The 19,668-nt window shown below is 38.9% G+C and overlaps 1 protein-coding gene across 1 annotated transcript in view; it reads right to left on the reverse strand.

Annotated features, from left to right (window-relative positions):
* Positions 1 to 19,668, reverse strand: part of DGKK (diacylglycerol kinase kappa) — a gene marked incomplete at both ends in the record, with an annotated part of 159,732 nt that overhangs the window by 26,127 nt on the left and 113,937 nt on the right. The window contains 5 exons of the mRNA XM_079910543.1: positions 9,582 to 9,663; positions 10,579 to 10,718; positions 11,515 to 11,623; positions 12,347 to 12,530; positions 17,325 to 17,427. Of these exons, the coding sequence (XP_079766669.1) occupies positions 9,582 to 9,663; positions 10,579 to 10,718; positions 11,515 to 11,623; positions 12,347 to 12,530; positions 17,325 to 17,427 (618 nt within the window). The remainder of the gene's footprint in view (positions 1 to 9,581; positions 9,664 to 10,578; positions 10,719 to 11,514; positions 11,624 to 12,346; positions 12,531 to 17,324; positions 17,428 to 19,668) is intronic.

A 19,668-nucleotide genomic window follows, 5' to 3' on the forward strand; every position in this document is an offset into this window, starting at 1 on the left:
CAAAAGACCCCAAATAGCCAAAACAATCTTGAGAGCGAAAAATGGAGCTGGAGGAATCAGGCTCCCAGACTTCAGACTATACTGTAGCTTCAGACTACAAAGCTACAGTAATCAAGACAGTATGGTACTGGCACAAAACAGAAATATAGATCAATGGAACAGGATAGAAAGCCCAGATATAAACCCACGCACGTATGGTCACCTTATCTTTGATTAAGAAGGCAAGAATATACAGTGGAGAAAAGACAGCCTCTTCAATAAATGGTGCTAGGAAAACTGGACAGGTAGATGTAAAAGTATGAAATTAGAACACTCCCTAACACCATACACAAAAATAAACTCAAAATGGATTAAAGACCTAAATGTAAGGCCAGAAACTATCAAACTCTTAGAGGAAAACATAGGCAGAATGCTATATGACATAAATCACAGCAAGATCCTTTTAGACCCACCTCCTAGAGAAATAGAAATAAAAACAAAAATAAACAAATGGGACCTAATGAAACTTAAAAGCTTTTGCACAGCAAAGGAAACCATAAACAAGACAAAAAGACAACCCTCAGAATGGGAGAAAATATTTGCAAATGAAGCAACTGACAAAGGATTAATCTCCAAAATTTACAAGTAGTTCATGCAGCTCAATAACAAAACAACAAGCAACCCAATCCAAAACCAGGCAGAAGACCTAAATAGACATTTCTCCAAAGAAGATATACAGATTGACAACAAAACACATGAAAGAATGCTCAGCATCATTAATCATTAGAGAAATGCAAATCAAAACTACAATGAGATATCATCTCACACCAGTCAGAATGGCCATCATCAAAAAATGTACAAAGAATAAATGCTGGAGAGGGTGTGGAGAAAAGGGAACCCTCTTGCACTGTTGGTGGGAATGTAAATTGATACAGCCACTATGGGGAACAGTATGGAGGTTCCTTAAAAAATTAAAATTAGAACTATCATACAACCCAGCAATCTCACTACTGGGCATATACCCTGAGAAAACCATAATTCAAAAAGAGTCATGTGCCACAATGTTCATTGCAGCTCTATTTACAATAGTCAGGAGATGGAAGCAACCTAAGTGTCCATCATCAGATGAATGGATAAAGAAGATGTGGCACATATATCCAATGGAATATTAGCCATAAAAAGAAACGAAATTGAGTTTTTTGTAGTGAGGTGGATGGACCTAGAGTCTGTCATACAGAGTGAAGTAAGTCAGAAAGAGAAAAACAAATACTGTATGCTAACACGTATATATGGAATCTAAGAAAACAAAAAGGTTATGAAGTACCTAGGGGTAAGATGGGAATAAAGACACAGACCTACTAGAGAATGGACTTGAGGATATGGGGAGGGGGAAGGATAAGCTTTGACAAAGTGAGAGAGTGGCATGGACATATATACACTACCAAACGTAAAATAGATAGCTAGTGGGAAGCAGCCGCATAGCACAGGGAGATCAGCTAGGTGGTTTGTGATCACCTAGAGGGGTGGGATAGGGAGGGTGGGAGGGAGGGAGATGCAAGAGATATGGGAACATGTGTATATGTATAACTGATTCACTTTGTTATAAAGCAGAAACTAACACACCATTGTAAAGCAATTATACTGCAATAAAGGTGTTAAAAAAAAACACAATGGGACATGATGAAACCAAAGAGGAAATCAGAAAATACCTCAAGACAAATGAAAACGGAAACACAACTTCCTAAGATCTATGAGATGCAGCAAAAGCAGTTCTAAGGGGGAAGTTAGAACCAATACAGGCCTTCCTCAAGAAACAAGAAAAATCTTGAGTAAACATCTTACCACCTAAAAGCATTAGAAAAAGAAGAAGAAACAAAGCCCAAAGTCAGGAGAAGGAAGGAAATAATAATAATATAATAATAATAATATATAATAATAAACATAATAATCATAGGGGAAATAAATAAAATAGAGATCCAAAAAACAATAGAAAAGATCAATAAAACTAAGAGCTGGTTCTTTAAAAAGATAAATAAAATTCATAAACCTTTAGCCAGGGTCACCAAGAAGAAAAGAGAGGGGATCCAAATAAACAAAATAAGAAATGAAAGAGGAGACATAACAACCAATAACACAGAAATGTAAAAAATCATGAGAGAATACTATGAGCAGTTATATGCCAAGAAATTGGACAACCTAGAAGAAATGAACAAATTTCTAGAAAGATACAGCCTGCCGAGACTGCTTCAAGAAGAAACAGACAATTTGAACAGACTAATCACTACAAGTAAAATTGAATCTGTAATAAAAGAAAAAACTTCCAGCAAACAGCAATCCAGGACCAGATGGCTTCAGAGGGGAATTCTAACAAACATATAAAGAAGAGCTAATACTTATCCCTCTCAAACTATTCCAAAAACTTGAAGAGGAAGGAACACTCACAGATTTATTCTACAAGGCCACCATTACTCTGATACCAAAACCAGACAAGGAAACTACACACACAAAAAAAGAAATTATAGGTCAATATCTTTGATGAATATAGATGCAAAAATCCTCAATGAAATATTAGCAAACTGAATACAACAGTATATAAAAGGGATCAAGTTGGATTTTTTCCAGGGTCAAGAGGGTGAATCAACATTCACAAATCAATCAATGTGATGCACATTAACAAAAGGAAGGATAAAAATCAAATGATCATCTCAGTAGATGCAGGAAAAGCATTTGAAAAATTTCAATATCCATTCATGATAAAAATTCTTATCCAGGTGGGTATAGAGGGAACATATCTCAGCATAATTAAGGCCATTATGATAAACCCATAGCCAACATCATACTCAATGGTGAAAAGCTGAAAGACTTCCCACTAAGTTCTGGAACAAGACAAGGATGCCCACTCTTACACTTCTGTTTGACATGGTAATGGAAGTTCTAGCCACAGCAATCAGAGAAGTAAAAGAAGGAAAAGACATCCAAATTGGAAGGGAAGAAGTAAAACTGTCACTATTTGCAGATGACATGATACTTTATATTGGGAACTCTAAAGTCTCCACCCCCAAATATTAGGACTAATAAATGAATTCAGCAAGGTTGAAGGATACAAGATTACCATACAGAAATCTGTTGCATTTATATACACTAATAATGAAATTTCAGAAACAGAAAGTAAAATATCATCCTGTTTAAAATCATACCAAAAAGAAGAAAATACCAAGAATAAACTTAACCAAGGAGGTGAAACACCTATAATCTGAAAACTATAAAACATTGATGAAAGGAATTGAAGATAATTCAAAGAAATGGAAAGATATCATCCTGTGCCCTTGGATTGGAAAAATTAATATTGTTAAAATGGCCATAATACATAAAGGAATCTACAGATTTAATGAAATCCCTATAAAAATATCCATGACATTTTTCACAGAATGAGAACAAATAAAAATCCATAGGGAACCACAAAAAACTCCAAATTGCCAAAGTCATCTTGAGAGAAAAGAACAAAGCTGGAGGTATAACCCTCCCAGACTTCAGAATATACTACAAAGCTACAGAAATCAAAACAGCATGGTACTGGCACAGAAACAGACACATAGATCAAAGGAGCAGAATAGAAAACCAGAAGTGAACCTACACACCTATTGTCAATTACTTTATGACAAAGGAGGTAAGAATATACAATGGAGAAAAGACAGTCTCTTCAGCAAGTGGTACTGGGAAAACTGAACAGCCACATGTAAAACAATGAGATTAGAACATTCCCTCAGACCATGTATATAAGTAAGCTCAAAGTGGTTCAAAGACCTAAATGTAATACATGACACCATGAAACTCCTAGAAGAGAACATAGGCAGAACACTGACAAAAATCGTAAGAATATGTTTTTGGGTCCGTCTCCTAAGCCAAAGGAAATAAAGCAAAAATAAAGTAATAGGGCCTAATTAAGCTTAAAAAGCTTTTGCACAGCAAAGGAAACTATCAATAACATGAAAATACAACCTATGAAAAGGGAGAAAATATTTGCAAATGGTGTGGCTGACAAGGGGTTAATATCCAAAATACACAAACAGCTCATACAACTCAATATCAAAAAAATAAAAAACCCAGGCAACAAATGGGCAGAAGACCTGAATAGAAAGTTTTCCAAAGAAGACATACATATGGCTAACAGGCACATGAAAAGATGCTCAACATTGCTAATTATTAGAGAAATGCAAAACAAAAATGAGATATCACCTCACCTGTCAGAATGGCCATCATCAAAATGTCTACAAATAACAAATGTTGGGGTTTGTTATTATACTATTGGTGGGGTTGTACATTGTTTCCAGCCACTATAGAAAACAGTACGGAGTTTCTTTAAAAAACTAAAAATAGAACTATGATATGATCCAGGAATTTCAGTGCTGGGTATGTATTTGTAGAAAATGAAAACACTAATTTGAAAAGATGCATGTACCTCAATGTTCATAGCAGCACTATCTACAATAGTCAAGATATGGAAGCAACCTAAGTGCCCATCAACAGATGAATGGATACAGATGTGGTTTATATATACAATGGAATACTACTCAGCACCCCACAAAAGAATGGAATTCTGTCATTTGCAACAATGTGATGGACCTTGAGGGTATTATGCTTAGTGAAATACGTCAGTGAGAAAAAATCAAATACTCTATTTTATCACTTACATGTGGAATGTGAAAAACAAAACAAATGTATATTTAAAAAACAGAAACAGACTTATAGACGTAGAGAACAAACTAGTGGTTACCAGTGTAGAGGGAATAGGGAGGGGTGAGATAGGGGTATCAGATTAAGAGATACAAAGCACTATGTATAAAATAAATAAGCAACTTTGATATATTGTACAGCAAACAAACAAACAAAAGAAACCTACACTCTGCTAGTGAAGAGCACACACACACTTGCTTATTCCTGAAACAAGGCAGAAAAAAACAGGTTGAAACTGAATGGGACTCTGGCCAGTTTCCTGCAACCACTCTGGCACACAGCCAGCCTGAACCAAGCACCTGTTCTACCCCACTTGCTTCACCTAGCTCTACACTAGGGTGAGGGTGGCTGAGGGGAGTGCTCAGATTTGAGGGACTATGCCAGCCCAGACCCCAAATGGCATCTGAATGGGGCAGGGGCAGCAACCTGGCGTTTATGGAGGCACCACATCAGAAGTATTCCAGGATTCCAAGCAGAACTGGGGACATCACAGCCTGAACCCACGCCCACACCCATGCCAAATGCCTGCTCCAGCCCCTCTTGCTCCGGCACTGTTCCCCTCTGGGGCTAGTGTGATGGTGCTGGGATGGGGGAAAGAACACACTTAGAGGGAATGGAGCCATCTTGGACTTGACCCTCAGTGCTTCTGCTCCAGCAATTTGGGACCTGCCCCCAGCCCCAAGAGGGTGGTATTGGCCACTGAAAAAGGGAGAAGCCCTGGCTCACACATGACTCTAGCTCTTGCTGCTCCATCTGCAGCACCACCTCCTACCAAGGTGATAGCTGCCAGCACACTCTAGGGAAAGACATGACTTGTGCTCAAGTCAGATCTAGCTCTCTCACCAAAGTCACTGGGCACATGCAGACTGTATGGGGATGCTCATACACAAGGACACACCTTCAAGACTGGAAAAGGTAACTGTTTCATCTAATTTCATAGACTAGAGACAGCAAAAGTTAAGAACAATGAGAAGACAGAGAGATTTGTTTCATTGAAAGAACAGGAGAAAACCCCTGAAAAAAAAACAACTAATAAAACAGAAATAAACAATTTACTAGATAAAGAATTCAAATCATTAGTAATAGATAGGCTAACTGAATTAGGGAAAAGAATAGATGAACACAGAATTTTAACAAGGAAATTAAAAAATTTAAAAGGTGAAAAACACACTAGAAGGAATTAACAGCAGACTAGGTAATACAGAAGAATGAATAAGTGATCTGGAAGATAGAATAATGGAAATCATGCAATCAGAATAGTAAAAAGTAAATTAAAAAAAAATGAGAACAGTTTAAGGGACATTTGGGACAACACAAAGCATACCAACATAAGCATTATAGAGGTCCCAGAAGAAGAGAGAGGGAGAGGGGGCTTAAAAATGTATTTGATGAAGCTATGGCTGAAAATTTATTGAAACTGAAGAAGGAAACCAATATCCAGATACAAGAAGCATAGAGTGTCCCAAAGAAGATGAACCCAAACAGATGCATACCAAGACATAATAATTAAAATGGCAAAAGTTTAAGATAAAGAATTCTAAAGGTAGCAAGAGAAAATCAAAGAGTCATATATAAGGGAATCCCCATAAGGCTATCAGCTGATATTTTGCAGAAAACTTGCAGGCCAGAAGGAAGGACATGATATACATATAAAGTTCTAAAAGGGAAAAACCTGCAAGCTAGGATGCTCTCCCAGCAAGATTATCATTTAGAATTGAAGGAGAGATAAAGAACTTCTCAGACAAGCAAAAACTAAAAGAATTGAGCAATACTAAACCTACCCTAAAAGAAATGTTAAAGGGTTTTCTCTAATTGAAAAGGCTATAACAAAAAGTAAATTTCTATGGGAAAGGAACAAATTCCACTAGTAAAGGCAAATATATAATAAAGGCTGAGGATCAACCAAGTAAGTAAGCTAGTACAAAGATTTAAAGAAAAAAAATTAAAATCAAGTATAACTACAATAAACTGTGAAGGGATAAACATGGAGATGTAAAATATGACATTAAAAACACAAAATGTGGGGGAAGGGAGTAAAAAAAGTAAATATTTTAGAATGTGTTTGAAGTTAAATGAGTAACAGTTTTTAAAAAGTAGATACAGTTGTAGGTCAACATATAGGAACCCCTTGGTAACCACAAATTAAAAACCTACAATAGATATATAAAACTAGAGAGAAAGGAACAGAAGCAAACCAATAAAGAAAACCATCAAACTACAAAGGAAGAAACTAAAAGAAGAAGAAAAGAACAGAGAAGTACAAACACAACCAGAATACAACTAACAAAATGGCAATAAGTACATACCTATCAATAATCACTTTAAAGGTCATTGGACTAAATACTCCAATTGAAAGACATAGGGTGGCTGATTGGATGAAAAAAGAAGACCCATCTATATGCTGCTTACAAGAGACTCACTTCGAGTTAGACACACACACAGACTGAAAGTCAGAGGATGGAAAAAGATATTTCATGTAAATGGAAACAACAAGAAAACAGGGGTAGTAATATTCATATAGGACAAAATAATCTTTAAAACAAAGTCTATAACAAAAGATTAAGGGTATTATATAATGATAAAATGATCAATACAATAAGAGGATATAACACTCTTTATCATATACACACCTAATACAGGAATACCTAAATATATAAAGCAAATATTAACAAACATGAAGGGAGAAATTGACAATAATACAAAAATGGTAGGGGACTTTAACACTTCACTTTTTTTTTTTTTTTTTGCAGTACGCGGGCCTCTCACTGTTGTGGCCTCTCCCGTTGTGGAGCACAGGCTCCGGACACGCAGGCTCAGCGGCCATGGCTCACGGGCCTAGCCGCTCTGCGGCATGTGGGATCTTCCCAGGCCGGGGCACAAACCTGTGTCCCCTGCATCGGCAGGCGGACTCTCAACAACTGCGCCACCAGGGAAGCCCAACACTTCACTTATTTTAATGGACAGATCATCCAGAGAGAAAATCAATAAGGAAATGGTGTCTTAAATGACACAATAGAACAGTTAGACTTATCTACAGGACATTCCATCCAAAAGCAGCAGAATACACATTCTTTTCAATTGCACATGGAATGTTCTCCAGGATAGATCACATGCTAGGCCATAAAACAAGTCTCAACAAATTTAAGAAGATAGAAATTATATCAAGCATTTTTTCTGACCACAACAGTATGAAACTAGAAATCAATTACAGGAAGTAAAATGGAAAAACACAGACAGGAGACTAAACAACATGCTACTAAATAAATCAATGGGACATAATTCAAAAAGAGTCATGTACCACAATGTTCATTGCAGCTCTATTTACAATAGCCAGGACATGGAAGCAACCTAAGTGTCCTTCATCAGATGAATGGATAAAGAAGATATGGCACATATATACAATGGAATATTACTCAGCCATAAAAAGAAACGAAATTGAGTTATTTTTAGTGGGGTGGATGGACCTAGAGTCTGTCATACAGAGTGAAGTAAGTCAGAAAGAGAAAAACAAATACCGTATGCTAACACATATATATGAAATCTAAAAAAATTTTTTTAAAAGGTTCTGAAGAACCTAGAGGCAGGACAGGAATAAAGACACAGACATAGAGAATGGACTTAAGCACACGGGGAGTGGGAAGGGAGGTGAGAGAGTGGCATGGACATATATACATTACCAAGTGTAAAATAGATAGCTAGTGGGAATCAGCCACATAGCACAGGGAGATCAGCTCAGTGCTTTGTGATCACCTAGAGGGGTGGGATAGGGAGTGTGGGAGGGATACACAAGAGGGAGGAGATATGGGGATATATGTATATGTATAGCTGATTCACTTTGTTATAAAGCAGAAACTAACACACCATTGTAAACAATTATACTCCAATAAAGATGTTAAAAAAAAAGATGAGACGATGATGAAATCAAAGAGGAAATCAGAAAATACCTCAATACAAATGAAAGTGGAGACACAACATTCCAAAATCTGTGGGATGCAGCAAAGCAGTTCTAAGAGGGAAGTTTACAGTGACACAGGCCTACCTCAAGAAATAAGAAAAATCTCAAACAACTTATATTACCAACTAAAAGAATTAGAAAAAGAGCAAACAAAGCTCAAAGTCATCAGAAGGCAGGAAATAATAAAGATCAGAGAGGAAATAAATAAAACAGAGACCAAAAAAACAATAGAAAAGATCAATGAAACCAAAATCTGGTCCTTTGAAAAGATAAAATTGATAAACCTTTAGTGAGGCTCACCAAGAAGAAAAGAGAGAGGACCCAAATAAAATAAGAAATTAAAGAGGAGACATAACAACCAATACCACAGAGATTCAAAAAATCATAAAAGAATACTATGAACAGTTATATGCCAACAAACTGAACAACCTAGAAGAAACAGACACATTTCTAGAAGCATACAATCTTTAAAGACTGAATCAGGAAGAAATAAACAATCTGAACAGACTGATCACTAATAGTGAAACTGAATTTATAATTTAAAAAACTCCCAGCTAACCAAAGTCCATGACTGGATGGCTTCACAGGGGAGTTCTACCAAACATACAAAGAAGAGTTAATACATGTTCTTCTCAATCTATTCCAAAAATTGAAGAGGAAGGAACACACTGTAGTTAATCCATACTTTCCATAAATATTTTGAGTGACTGCATAAGTAGATGGCTGACTGAATTATATCCCCAACACCTAACACAGTTTTTGGTAAATAACTGCTAATTGAAATGTCCCCAATCCTGAATGATCTCATCCTTATCAAGCCCATGGACTATACAAAAGCTTCTCTCTGGGTTTAGCCTATTATTTCAATGTGTAATAAAGATGTTGGCCTGAATTATAGCTAGGCAGTTGTTACCTCAAATCGGGGTACATCCATTTCAACTTGTCCTCTTAGCAATGGGGTTTGTCTGGGAGTCTCACGGATCATCACACTCCATCTGAAATGAAGTTTAGACAGATATTTAGGGCTCTGTTTCATCACAGGTTGGCACCAGTGCTTCACATGTCACGAAAGGGGTCAAAATATTTATGTGATGGGTAGGGATGAGTTGTAGGGGTTGCCCAAGTTATCTCAGGTCACCTGATCTCAAGGTATATCCCAAGAGAGACCTCTGCTTCATGACTTCTCAAGGCCAGTGTGATGGAAGGAATTCCACCACAGAGTTCTCAGAGAGCAGTGCTTCTCAAGCAGTGGTAACTACCAAGATCACCTGAGGTGCTTTTGTAAAATACACATACCAGGGCTCTACCCAAGACCTACTGAATAAGAATATTTGTGGTAGGGCCCAGCTTGGTACCTTGAAAAAGCTCCCCAGGTTATCCTTATGAGCAGCCATAAATCAAATACTATGCCCCCACATAGAAAGTCTTTCTTCTCAGAAGATTGGAGGAGAATACTGTCTCTTCTCTAGGGCACAGATAATCCAGGCCAGTTGTTTATGAGCCCTCTTTTTTTGAGTTTCTTTGAGTACCTGATGAAGCTATAGAATAGTTTCTATACTATCCTAGAATAGAACAGAAAGATGGAAACTTTCCCAAGGAAAAAATATGCTTACATGGATAAATAGCTATGCAATTTGAAGTAGGTTTATAGAACCCTTGAAATTTACCAATGGGTGCTCCTGCTCTAGGATCTTTTAAGTTTGAAGAGGAGCTTCAGTGATGTTTAAAGGATACACAGTAGACCCTGGCTTCTTAATAGGCAAAGTCCCCCAAATTTCCTTGCACCGAAGCCAGAAAAGCAATGAAGCTCTGTGAGGGACTTTAGAACACTCCTGACTGAGATGATGTCACTGGGAGTAACTGGCAAGGGAATGGAAAAGCCACAATGACCTCATCTTTCAGCTACTCACCTGTCTAGAATCCTCACACTAGCTTGCTCCACTCTGTTGAGGATGTTCAGAGGTGATTTGTTTTTGTTCCAGAACGCACCCCAGCCGAGGACACGGGCCAGATCATTACCGGTTCCAAGAGGGATGACTGCCAGCTGACACTGCAAGAACAAAACCGGGCACCCTTTTCAGACAATCCTACCAAGATCCACCCATAAAAGAATCCAGAGGGTGCTTTTTGGGGAAAAAATATGGTCTCAAAACTAGTGGCAATAAGGGACCTATGATTTTAGGAAGTGTAATAGGAAGATGTTTGAAGTTGAGTGAAAATTTCCCTAAGGAGTTGGGTCCCACTCTTGGCAATACAGAACCTACTCAGTAAGGGGACACGTTGCTGGAATATGACAATATTTGTAGCCATGCTTTTAAAAGAGATATATAGCCACAAATTTCTATCTAGGCTGGGCCAAAGAGGTAAGGTGCCTTAAGGAGACAAAGCCACTGCAGTCAGAAGAGCAGGGGGCTGCTTAGGGAGAGGGGGGAGAGGTAGAGGAACATTTCTGCTACTCTAGAGACTTAGGGAAGAAACTCAGTGTCCTCAGGAGGGGTAGGGAATTGGGAGTTGAATGCTGCCTGATGCCACTTCTGTTTTTCTTGCTTTCCTCCCCTTCAAATCTTCATTTTGGGGCTTGGGAAATAGAGCACTGCTCATTTTTTTCTGCTAACTTCCTCTTTCTTCCTTCCTACTATTAGATAACCAGAAAATGGTATAGGTGAGCAGGCTTAGATTGGGAATCTACCAGTCAGGTTGACTGTGAAACCAGTAGGAAATGTTCTCCAGGATAGATCAAGTATTTTACAGACAAGGAGAGTAAAGACCAGGGACTTCTTGGGATAAGCAGCGCCACACTGCCAGTCTCTTTAGCAATGGCTAAATTAAGTCAGCTAGGGACTCACCCGTTCCTGTAATCCAAAGGCATCAATCAGAGATAAGACCCAGCTCACGCTGCCGTCTCCACCACAAACCACAATGCGAAAGCGAACAAAGTTCTTGAACATGCAGAGCCTGGAAGGAAGAGGGGAAAGGGGAGTTATTTCATGAGCTGATGAGTTTTACAACTCTTTCCTACAATGTGCCAGGAGCTAAGGACTGCTGCTTCTGCACCCTGCTATCAGGCTACATGTTTCCTTTCTCTTAACCCCTATCTCTCTGTGTACCTAAGATCATAGAGAATGCTCCCACAGGCAATCCTGGAGATCAGGCCTTGCCTCAACCTACACTCTTCTTTGCCCAACCTTGTTCTGGAAGTTACTAGCTGCCTAGCCTAATCTACTTGCTGAGGCCCAGGAAGAATATCTTGCACAGTTGCCAGTGGGTTCACAGAAACCAGGGCTGAACAGCCAGATGGTCTCTAAATAAAACAGGCCTGTAGTAGAGATGTATCTACTTGCCCCCAAGAAAAAGAGTGAGTGACAGGAATGGTGGAAAATAATATCCATTTGCCTCCTCCTCTGAAGTCAGGAGACATAGTTACCTTTTCCAACTGGAAAAGGTGAAGCAAATCTGAGAGCAGGACATAGGCTTGAAAGGATTTCTGGGAGAGGGCTAAAAGTCCTCCAGCCAGCCAACTCAAGATGTTGTGGAGTTGTGTTTGTGTCCTGACTTGAGAAAATAGACCTTTCCTGCCCAGGTACTGGAACTAATTCCAGGAAGCCTATCCTACTCTAGAATGTGTAGAGGGGGGAGTCCCTTCTGTATCCACAACTACATCCCTTACCCCATGCTTACCCGGCTTCAGGTCCACCCTTCGAAAGGTCAAACACTTGAGACGGGTTAAGGTATTGCTTGAATTTCCGGAGGAAGACGATCCCTTGGTGATCGCCACTTTTGGAGTTGATGAAGATGAGAAGGGGGCATGAACAGGCTGAAGACCAATCAAGATTCCAGAAATCTGGAGATACTACTAATTGGCCTAATAATGCATACAACAGAAAGAAAAGGGAAAAAAAGAAAAGGGCCATTTAGATGGAAGCAAGGCATGACTTAACATCAAATTTTGCAAAGACTTTTTAAAAAACTTTATTGAGGTATAATTGATATACAAAGAACTGCATACATTTAATGTGTACAATTTAATGAGTTCAGACATATGCAAACACCCATGATACCATCACCACAATCAAGATAATAGACATCCAACACCTCCCACAGCTTCCCTGTGCCTCTGAGACTGAGGGACAGAGGGGAAGTTAGATGCAAACCAAAGGGGCTTTTATTTAAGAAAACAACAATAGCTGGTCTTTGCCCAGCTGTTGCCAGGTAACCAACATTTGCTGAGCAACTACTATATGCCAATCATCATGCTACATACTGCTAGGGGTCTAGCTCTTGCCCTCAAGCTGGGGAGACAGATTCATACACAGCAGTGTATTGGAACACAAGGAATAAAAAAAATTGGTGCCACAACCAAAGATCAATAAAATGTCAAGGGAAAACTGAAGAAGGAGAAGGTTGAGAGCCCAGGAGGAGGATCAGCACACCCAACTTGTCCTCTCTCTGCCTGGGATAGCTCAGTTCTTACACTGAGAAGATACAAGGTCAGGAAAGATGGGGAGAAAAGGCTGCCTTTCAGCCAGGAGCTAATGACAGAACATATCAATGTGGAGTGAAGCAGGGAGCTTTAATAACTCCTCTAAAGTTCTGGCAGAGCAATCTAAGTTATCATACCAATTATCAGGGGAAACAAGACTATAGGGAAATTGTCTGGACAAGAGAGAGGCTTTTAATAATCCCCAACACTGAAGTTCCCCATAGAGAAGTGGAGTTATAGCAGTCTAAATTGCCATAGCCTGCCAGCTCATACTGGGTCATAGAGCCTGTTGGCAGGGAGACAGGCAGTGAGCAATGGCCTCATAGGAGATGCGAGACAAATTGTGAGCCTCCAAACCTCTGAGCTCGTGGCTTGCCAGGGATGCCCCAGCAAAAATAAATGCAAAGGGAAAAAAGCATGTGGCTTGCTCCTGAATGGTGTGTGCCACAGGGAGAGAGGCAAGTTGAAGTGTCCCATTTGTTGTAACCTGGGTAAAAGGGAGCCTGAAGAGGAAGACTGCTGACTTGAGCAGATTTCATGGCTGTTTTGCCTGGAAAAATCTAAAGCAAGCTTCCTCTATGGGCCAATTTCTACTCACTGGCCAGTGGAGCTTGAAGACCTCCTAAGCCAGCTAGCCTGTTATGCACCAAAACTTCAGGGCTTGCCAGGGCTCATAGCTGCAAGGGGAGTCTGCTATGTCCCTTCAGTAGCATAGCTTGGAAGTAGTTACCCTCCCTGAACATGTTATCCCTTTTCAATATTTTATTTTACAAAATATATGTTAACACAATGGTAGTTAAGACATTCATTCATTCATTCAACATATATGTATTGAGGGCATTCTTTGTGCCTGTCCTTGTTATGTTCCGATATACAGTGATAGACAAGATATAAATGATCTTTGCTCTTGTGGAATTTATATTCTAATGGAACGATGCAGACCATAAATAAATACACAAATAAATATAGAAAATAATGCGATATGAAGAAAAATAAAGCAGGAAAAGGGGAATGGAGACTGATGGGGGTGTTGTTTTAGACAGGTGGCCAGGGATGGCTTCTCTGGTGAGATGACATTTGAATGAAATGAGGTAGTGAGCAATGCAGGTATCTGGGGGAAGAGTTTTTTGGGGGTCAAGAGGAAGAATAAGAACCCGCCCAGAGAAGGGAGACTGCCTGGGATGTTTGTGGACAGTGAAGAGAATAGCATGGCTGCTGTGGAGTAAGTGAGGGAGAGAGGTTACAGGGCCCACATAAAATGACAACAAAATGTTAGACGAATCCTGTGAACAAGGTGACAAAAATGGTATTCTGGGCTGGAATATAGTGATATTAGGCAGATTCATAACCAGGTAAATGATCATGTCCACAAGGTTGCTTTTGAATAGGCTGATGTTAATTGTAAGGGAATGTCCAGTACTATTCAACAATGTTAACCAATTTAAATAAAAACATGGAAGGCTAGCTTGTCAACTTTGAAGTACCTAAAGCAGGAGGGAGAGCCACTGGATGACAGAATCAAGATTGAAAAATGACCTTAACAGGCAGTAGGGTCAAAGTAAACAAGCTGAAAAGGGGATAAATGTGAAGCTTGGCCTTTAGGCATAAGGACATAAGTTGCAGCAGAACAAGACAATAGGAACTTGGCTTGGCAGCATCAAGCGTGAAAAGGGCTTAGGGGATTTACTTGACTTTAAGCTCCAGATGAGTCAACAGTCTGAAAGAGCTTAAAAAAAAAAAAAAAGGATCGTGCTTCTTTGAGCTAAGTTAATATAATCACAGTGCCCAAAACCAAGGAGCCAAGAGTCCCTCTCAAATTTGTTCAGTTCATACCACAGAAAGATGCTAAATTAGCATAAGGTTGGCTTCCTGTTCCCCTTCCTGTATTTTAAGATCCTCTTTTAAGATACTAACTCATTTAACACGCATAACGCACTTGAGTATAACTTTTATTCCCTATTGGCAGAAAACAAATGATACATGAGGCACAGAGAGGTTAAGTAACTTGCCCAAGGTCACACAGTTAGTAAATGATGGAGTATGCTCCCGGGAGTAGTAGTATCAGCATCATTTCTTGTAAGAAATGGAAATTCTTGTGCCCTACCCAGATCTACTGAATCAAAAGCTCTGGGGCAGGGGCATAGGGCCTAGAAATCTGTGTTTTAAAAAGCCTTCTGGATGATTCTGAGGCATTCTTGTATTTGACAAATACTGCATTATACTGTTTTGCCCCCATATAAATCAGGGATCCTGTCTTAGTCATGTCTTATTCTCTACATTGTTATCACTGAGCCTTACATATACGCAGTATTCAGTAAATGTATTAATGAATTCATGTAACAAATCTTGACTGTGAATATACCATGTATCGGGTTTGAGTTAAGTGCTAGTGATAAAAGAGCTCACAGTCTGGAGTGGGAGACATACATGTGACGAACTATAATATAGTGTGTTAAGTGCTCTGAGATATGTGTTCTGGGTTTACAACAAAGGAAGTAATTTATTTGTCTGGAGAAATGGGGAGGGGCAATTACAGAAGTCTTTAAACAGGAGACAATGTTTGACGTTGCTCTCACCCTCTAGGATGAGAGAAGAAATTTACCAAGCAGATAGGGTAGGAAAAAGGGAAATTAGAAGACATCAGAAATTAGAGTTTGTTGACTGAATAAATAATGAATGAATGCTAATCAGCAATGGCACGTGCTTCCTCAGAAAGTCATCAAATGGATACCGCCACCTTGGATGCTGGAGAAGGGATTCCCTAGCCTGGCCAGAGGGTTGGACCAGATCATCTTTAATGACCTCATCATCTCTAAGATGGGTGGGACTTCCCAACAGGGAATATTAAAGAGTGTATTTGCCTAGGCCAAGAAGCCAGAAGGAGTCAAGAAGATATGGAGGTTTCAAAAGATACTCCTAAGAAACCACAGGCCAAGTAACACATGATAGAAAGAAGGGCTCTCAAGAGTGACATTCAATTGGATCAAGATTGCAGGTGACTAGGATGAAAGGCTAAAAGCTAACTCATGGGGCATTGTATGAGACATTACACAAAAAGAATGGCTTAGCACAGGTGCTTCTAAGCAATAATATGTCATTGGTGGAAAGCAAAAGAAAGTAGTAATGCTATCAGTTGACCATCTATAACAAGAATAAGAAATGATATAAGATGGGAAAAAACAAACTAAAAAACCCAACTTCCACAAGAACACAGAACATGTTGGGCCAATTACAAAGGAGAGGTGGCAGCCCCTTAACACCTATTTGGGGGTGATTTATAAGATGCTGAGGCGGCCATCCTTCAGTCTGCCCAAAGACATCTTCCCCAGGTCCCTGTGGGGTTGAGCAAAGTCTCAGATTCAAGACTTCATTGACTTTCATTAGCAGCCTGAGTAGACTTGGCTGACTAGTTTGATACTTTTCCATCTTGCCCCTAGGCCCTTCTTTCTCCTAGCCAGTCAAGTGTCTCTTATATACCAAGTCATCAATCTCATCATCTCTCTAGTCAGCTATCTGGTAAGTGACTCTATGTGGATAAATATTTGAGTAGTTCTGAGAATAATATATGCATGCATCCCTGAGTGAGGGATGTGTGTCTGTTCATGTCATTACGGGGACATATGAGTATGCTTGCCTGCAGAAAACTGTGTGAGTGGCTCATTCCATGTATCAATGTCTGTCTGTATCTGTGTTGGGGTTGGGAAATGAACTGGAAGAGACTAGAGTGGCTCAGAGTGTATGTACACATATGTGCACACACGTACACATGTGCTGTGTCTAGTTCTAAAACTGTTGTAATCGTTACAGGAATCCTTGTCCCCTAGCTAATGCTGGCTTTTCCTTGGCAATGAAGTAGGCAGCAAGCAAAAAAAATTATTTCATGGATTATCTACTGTCTCAAAATCATGTAAAAGCTGAAATCAATTCTGATCATTTGGAAACAATTTTGACAGAGGCTACAAAGAACATGCCCACATACATATACACCATAAGCAATATTCACCATCCCAAAAGTCTAAAGGAAAACATGAACTGTCTATACACATATGCACACTCGTACTCCTAGAAATGTTTGATTGGTTGACCAGATTAATTTAATTGCAGTCTTTTTCTCTAGGCTTTACATCTTCCCTCCCTCCCCCCTCCCTTTAAATGTATTAAAGTTTAGCTACTCACCATCACCCTTGGGGTCGCTGAGGGCAGTGGGAGGAATGACTGATGATCGATGACTTCCAAACCAGCATTCCTTGGAAAACCGTCTCCTGCAGTCATCATGCACCTGGAACAACAGGAGAAGAAAGAAAAAACTTGAGTGGGGTGAGAAAAGGATAAGATAGATCAGCATTTTGTCCCAATTCCAAAATTTAAGTGCTCAGTATTCAAAACTCCCTTTCTGAGATTTGGTGCCATACACATACCCCTGACTCAATCTCTCTTTCCACTCTGAGCCTGTACCATCCCTGAGTGTGACCTCTGAACTCTGTTCCTTTCAAAGGTGGTTTTCAGAAGATACATATCACAGGCACTGCACAGATGCCAGTCCTAGGGCACAATTTTAGTGGCCTACACAATGGGTAGTTTACTTGCAGTATAAGAGTGCAAATCCTGATAACATGTTGTTATGCTTCATTCCTTACAACAACTGTGTGCTGTAGGGAAGACATATTAAGTTTGTTTTAGAAATGAAGAAACCAAAGCTCAGAGAGGTAAAGGATCTTGCTCAAGGTCAAACAACTGGGAAGTGAAAAGGTGGAGACTCTGCTGCCTTCCCCACTAATGGCATATTTCCCAGATTTCTGATATCTTCAAGCATCACTTCCTGGAAAGCTACACAGTTCCTAGAAGACATGAATCTGGCCTAATTATGCAAAACAATTAAAAGAGATCCAGAGGACAATCAGAGTCATCTTCTTTTTTATTACAATATAACTGAGATAAGCATTACACTAATTTCAGGTGTACGGCATAATGATTTGATATTTGTATAAACTGTGAAATGGTCACCATAATAAGTCTAGTTAACATCCATCACTATACATAGTTACATTTTTTTTTCCTTGTGATGAGAACTTTTAAGATTTACTCTCTTTTTAAAAAAATTTTAAATTTTATATTAGAGTATAATTGATTAACAATGTTGTGTTAATTTCAGGTATACAGCAAAGTGATTCAGTTATACATATACATGTATCTATTCTTTTTCACATTCTTTTCCCATTTGGGTTATTACAGAATATTTAGCAGAGTTCCCTGTGCTATACTGTAGGTCCTTGTTGGTTATAAGATTTACTTTCTTAAGGAACCCTAACATCATACTAAAGGAATCCATCAAAACACAAGGAAAGAAACCGGGAGGAGTAGACAAGAACAGAGAAGAACTACAAAAACAACCAGCAAACAATGAACAAAATAGCTATAAGTAAATACCTATCAATAATTACTTTAAATTTAAATGAACTAATGCTCCAATCAGAAGATGTAGAGTGGCTGAATGGATACAAAAACAAGGCCAATATATATGCTGCCTGTAAGAAACTCACTTCAGATCTAAAGACACACACAGACTGAAAGTTATAGGATAGAAAAGGGTATTCAATGCAAATGGAAATTAAAAGAAAGCCATGGTAGCAGTACTTATATCAGACAAAATAGACTTTAAAGCAAAGACTGTAACAAAACAAGGAGGAACATTAAGTTATGATAAAGGGGTCAATCTAACAAGACGATATAACATTTGTAAACATTTATGCACTCAACAGAAGAGCACCTAAATATATAAAGCAAATATTAACAGAAATAACAGAAGAAATAGACAGAAATACAATAATAGTAGGGAACTATAATACCCCAGTTACACCAATGGATATATCATCTGACAGAAAATCAATGAAGAAACACTGGCCTTAACACATTAGATGAGATTACCTTAATATATACACCTATAGAACATTCCATCAAAAAGCAGCAGAACACACATTCTTTTCAAGTACACATGGAACATTCTCCAGATACATCACATGTTAGGCCACAAAACAAGTCACATTAAATATAAAAAGATTAAAATCATATTAATCATCTTTTCAGAAGACAACACTATGAAACTAGAAATCAACTACAATAAGAGAACTGGAAAAAACACAAACACATGGAGACTAAACAGCATGATGCTAAACAACCAATGGTCAGTGAAGAAATCAAAGAAGAAATAAAAATATACCTTGAGACAAATGAAAATGGAAACATAACTGTCCAAAATCTATGGGACATAAGGTTAACAGCTGATCTTTCAGCAGAAACTCTGCAAGCCAGAAGGGACTGGCAGGACATATTTAAAGTGATGAAGGAGAACAACCTACAACCAAGATTACTCTACCCAGCAAGGATCTCATTCAGATTTGATGGAGAAATGAAAACCTTTACAGACAAGCAAAAGCTGCGACAGTTCAGCACCACCAAACCAGCTTTACAACAAATGCTAAAGGAACTTCTCTAGGCAAGAAACACAAGAGGAGGAAAAGAC

Source organism: Stenella coeruleoalba (genome assembly GCF_951394435.1).
Source record: "Stenella coeruleoalba genome assembly, chromosome: X".
NCBI classification, from domain to species: Eukaryota; Metazoa; Chordata; class Mammalia; order Artiodactyla; family Delphinidae; genus Stenella; species Stenella coeruleoalba.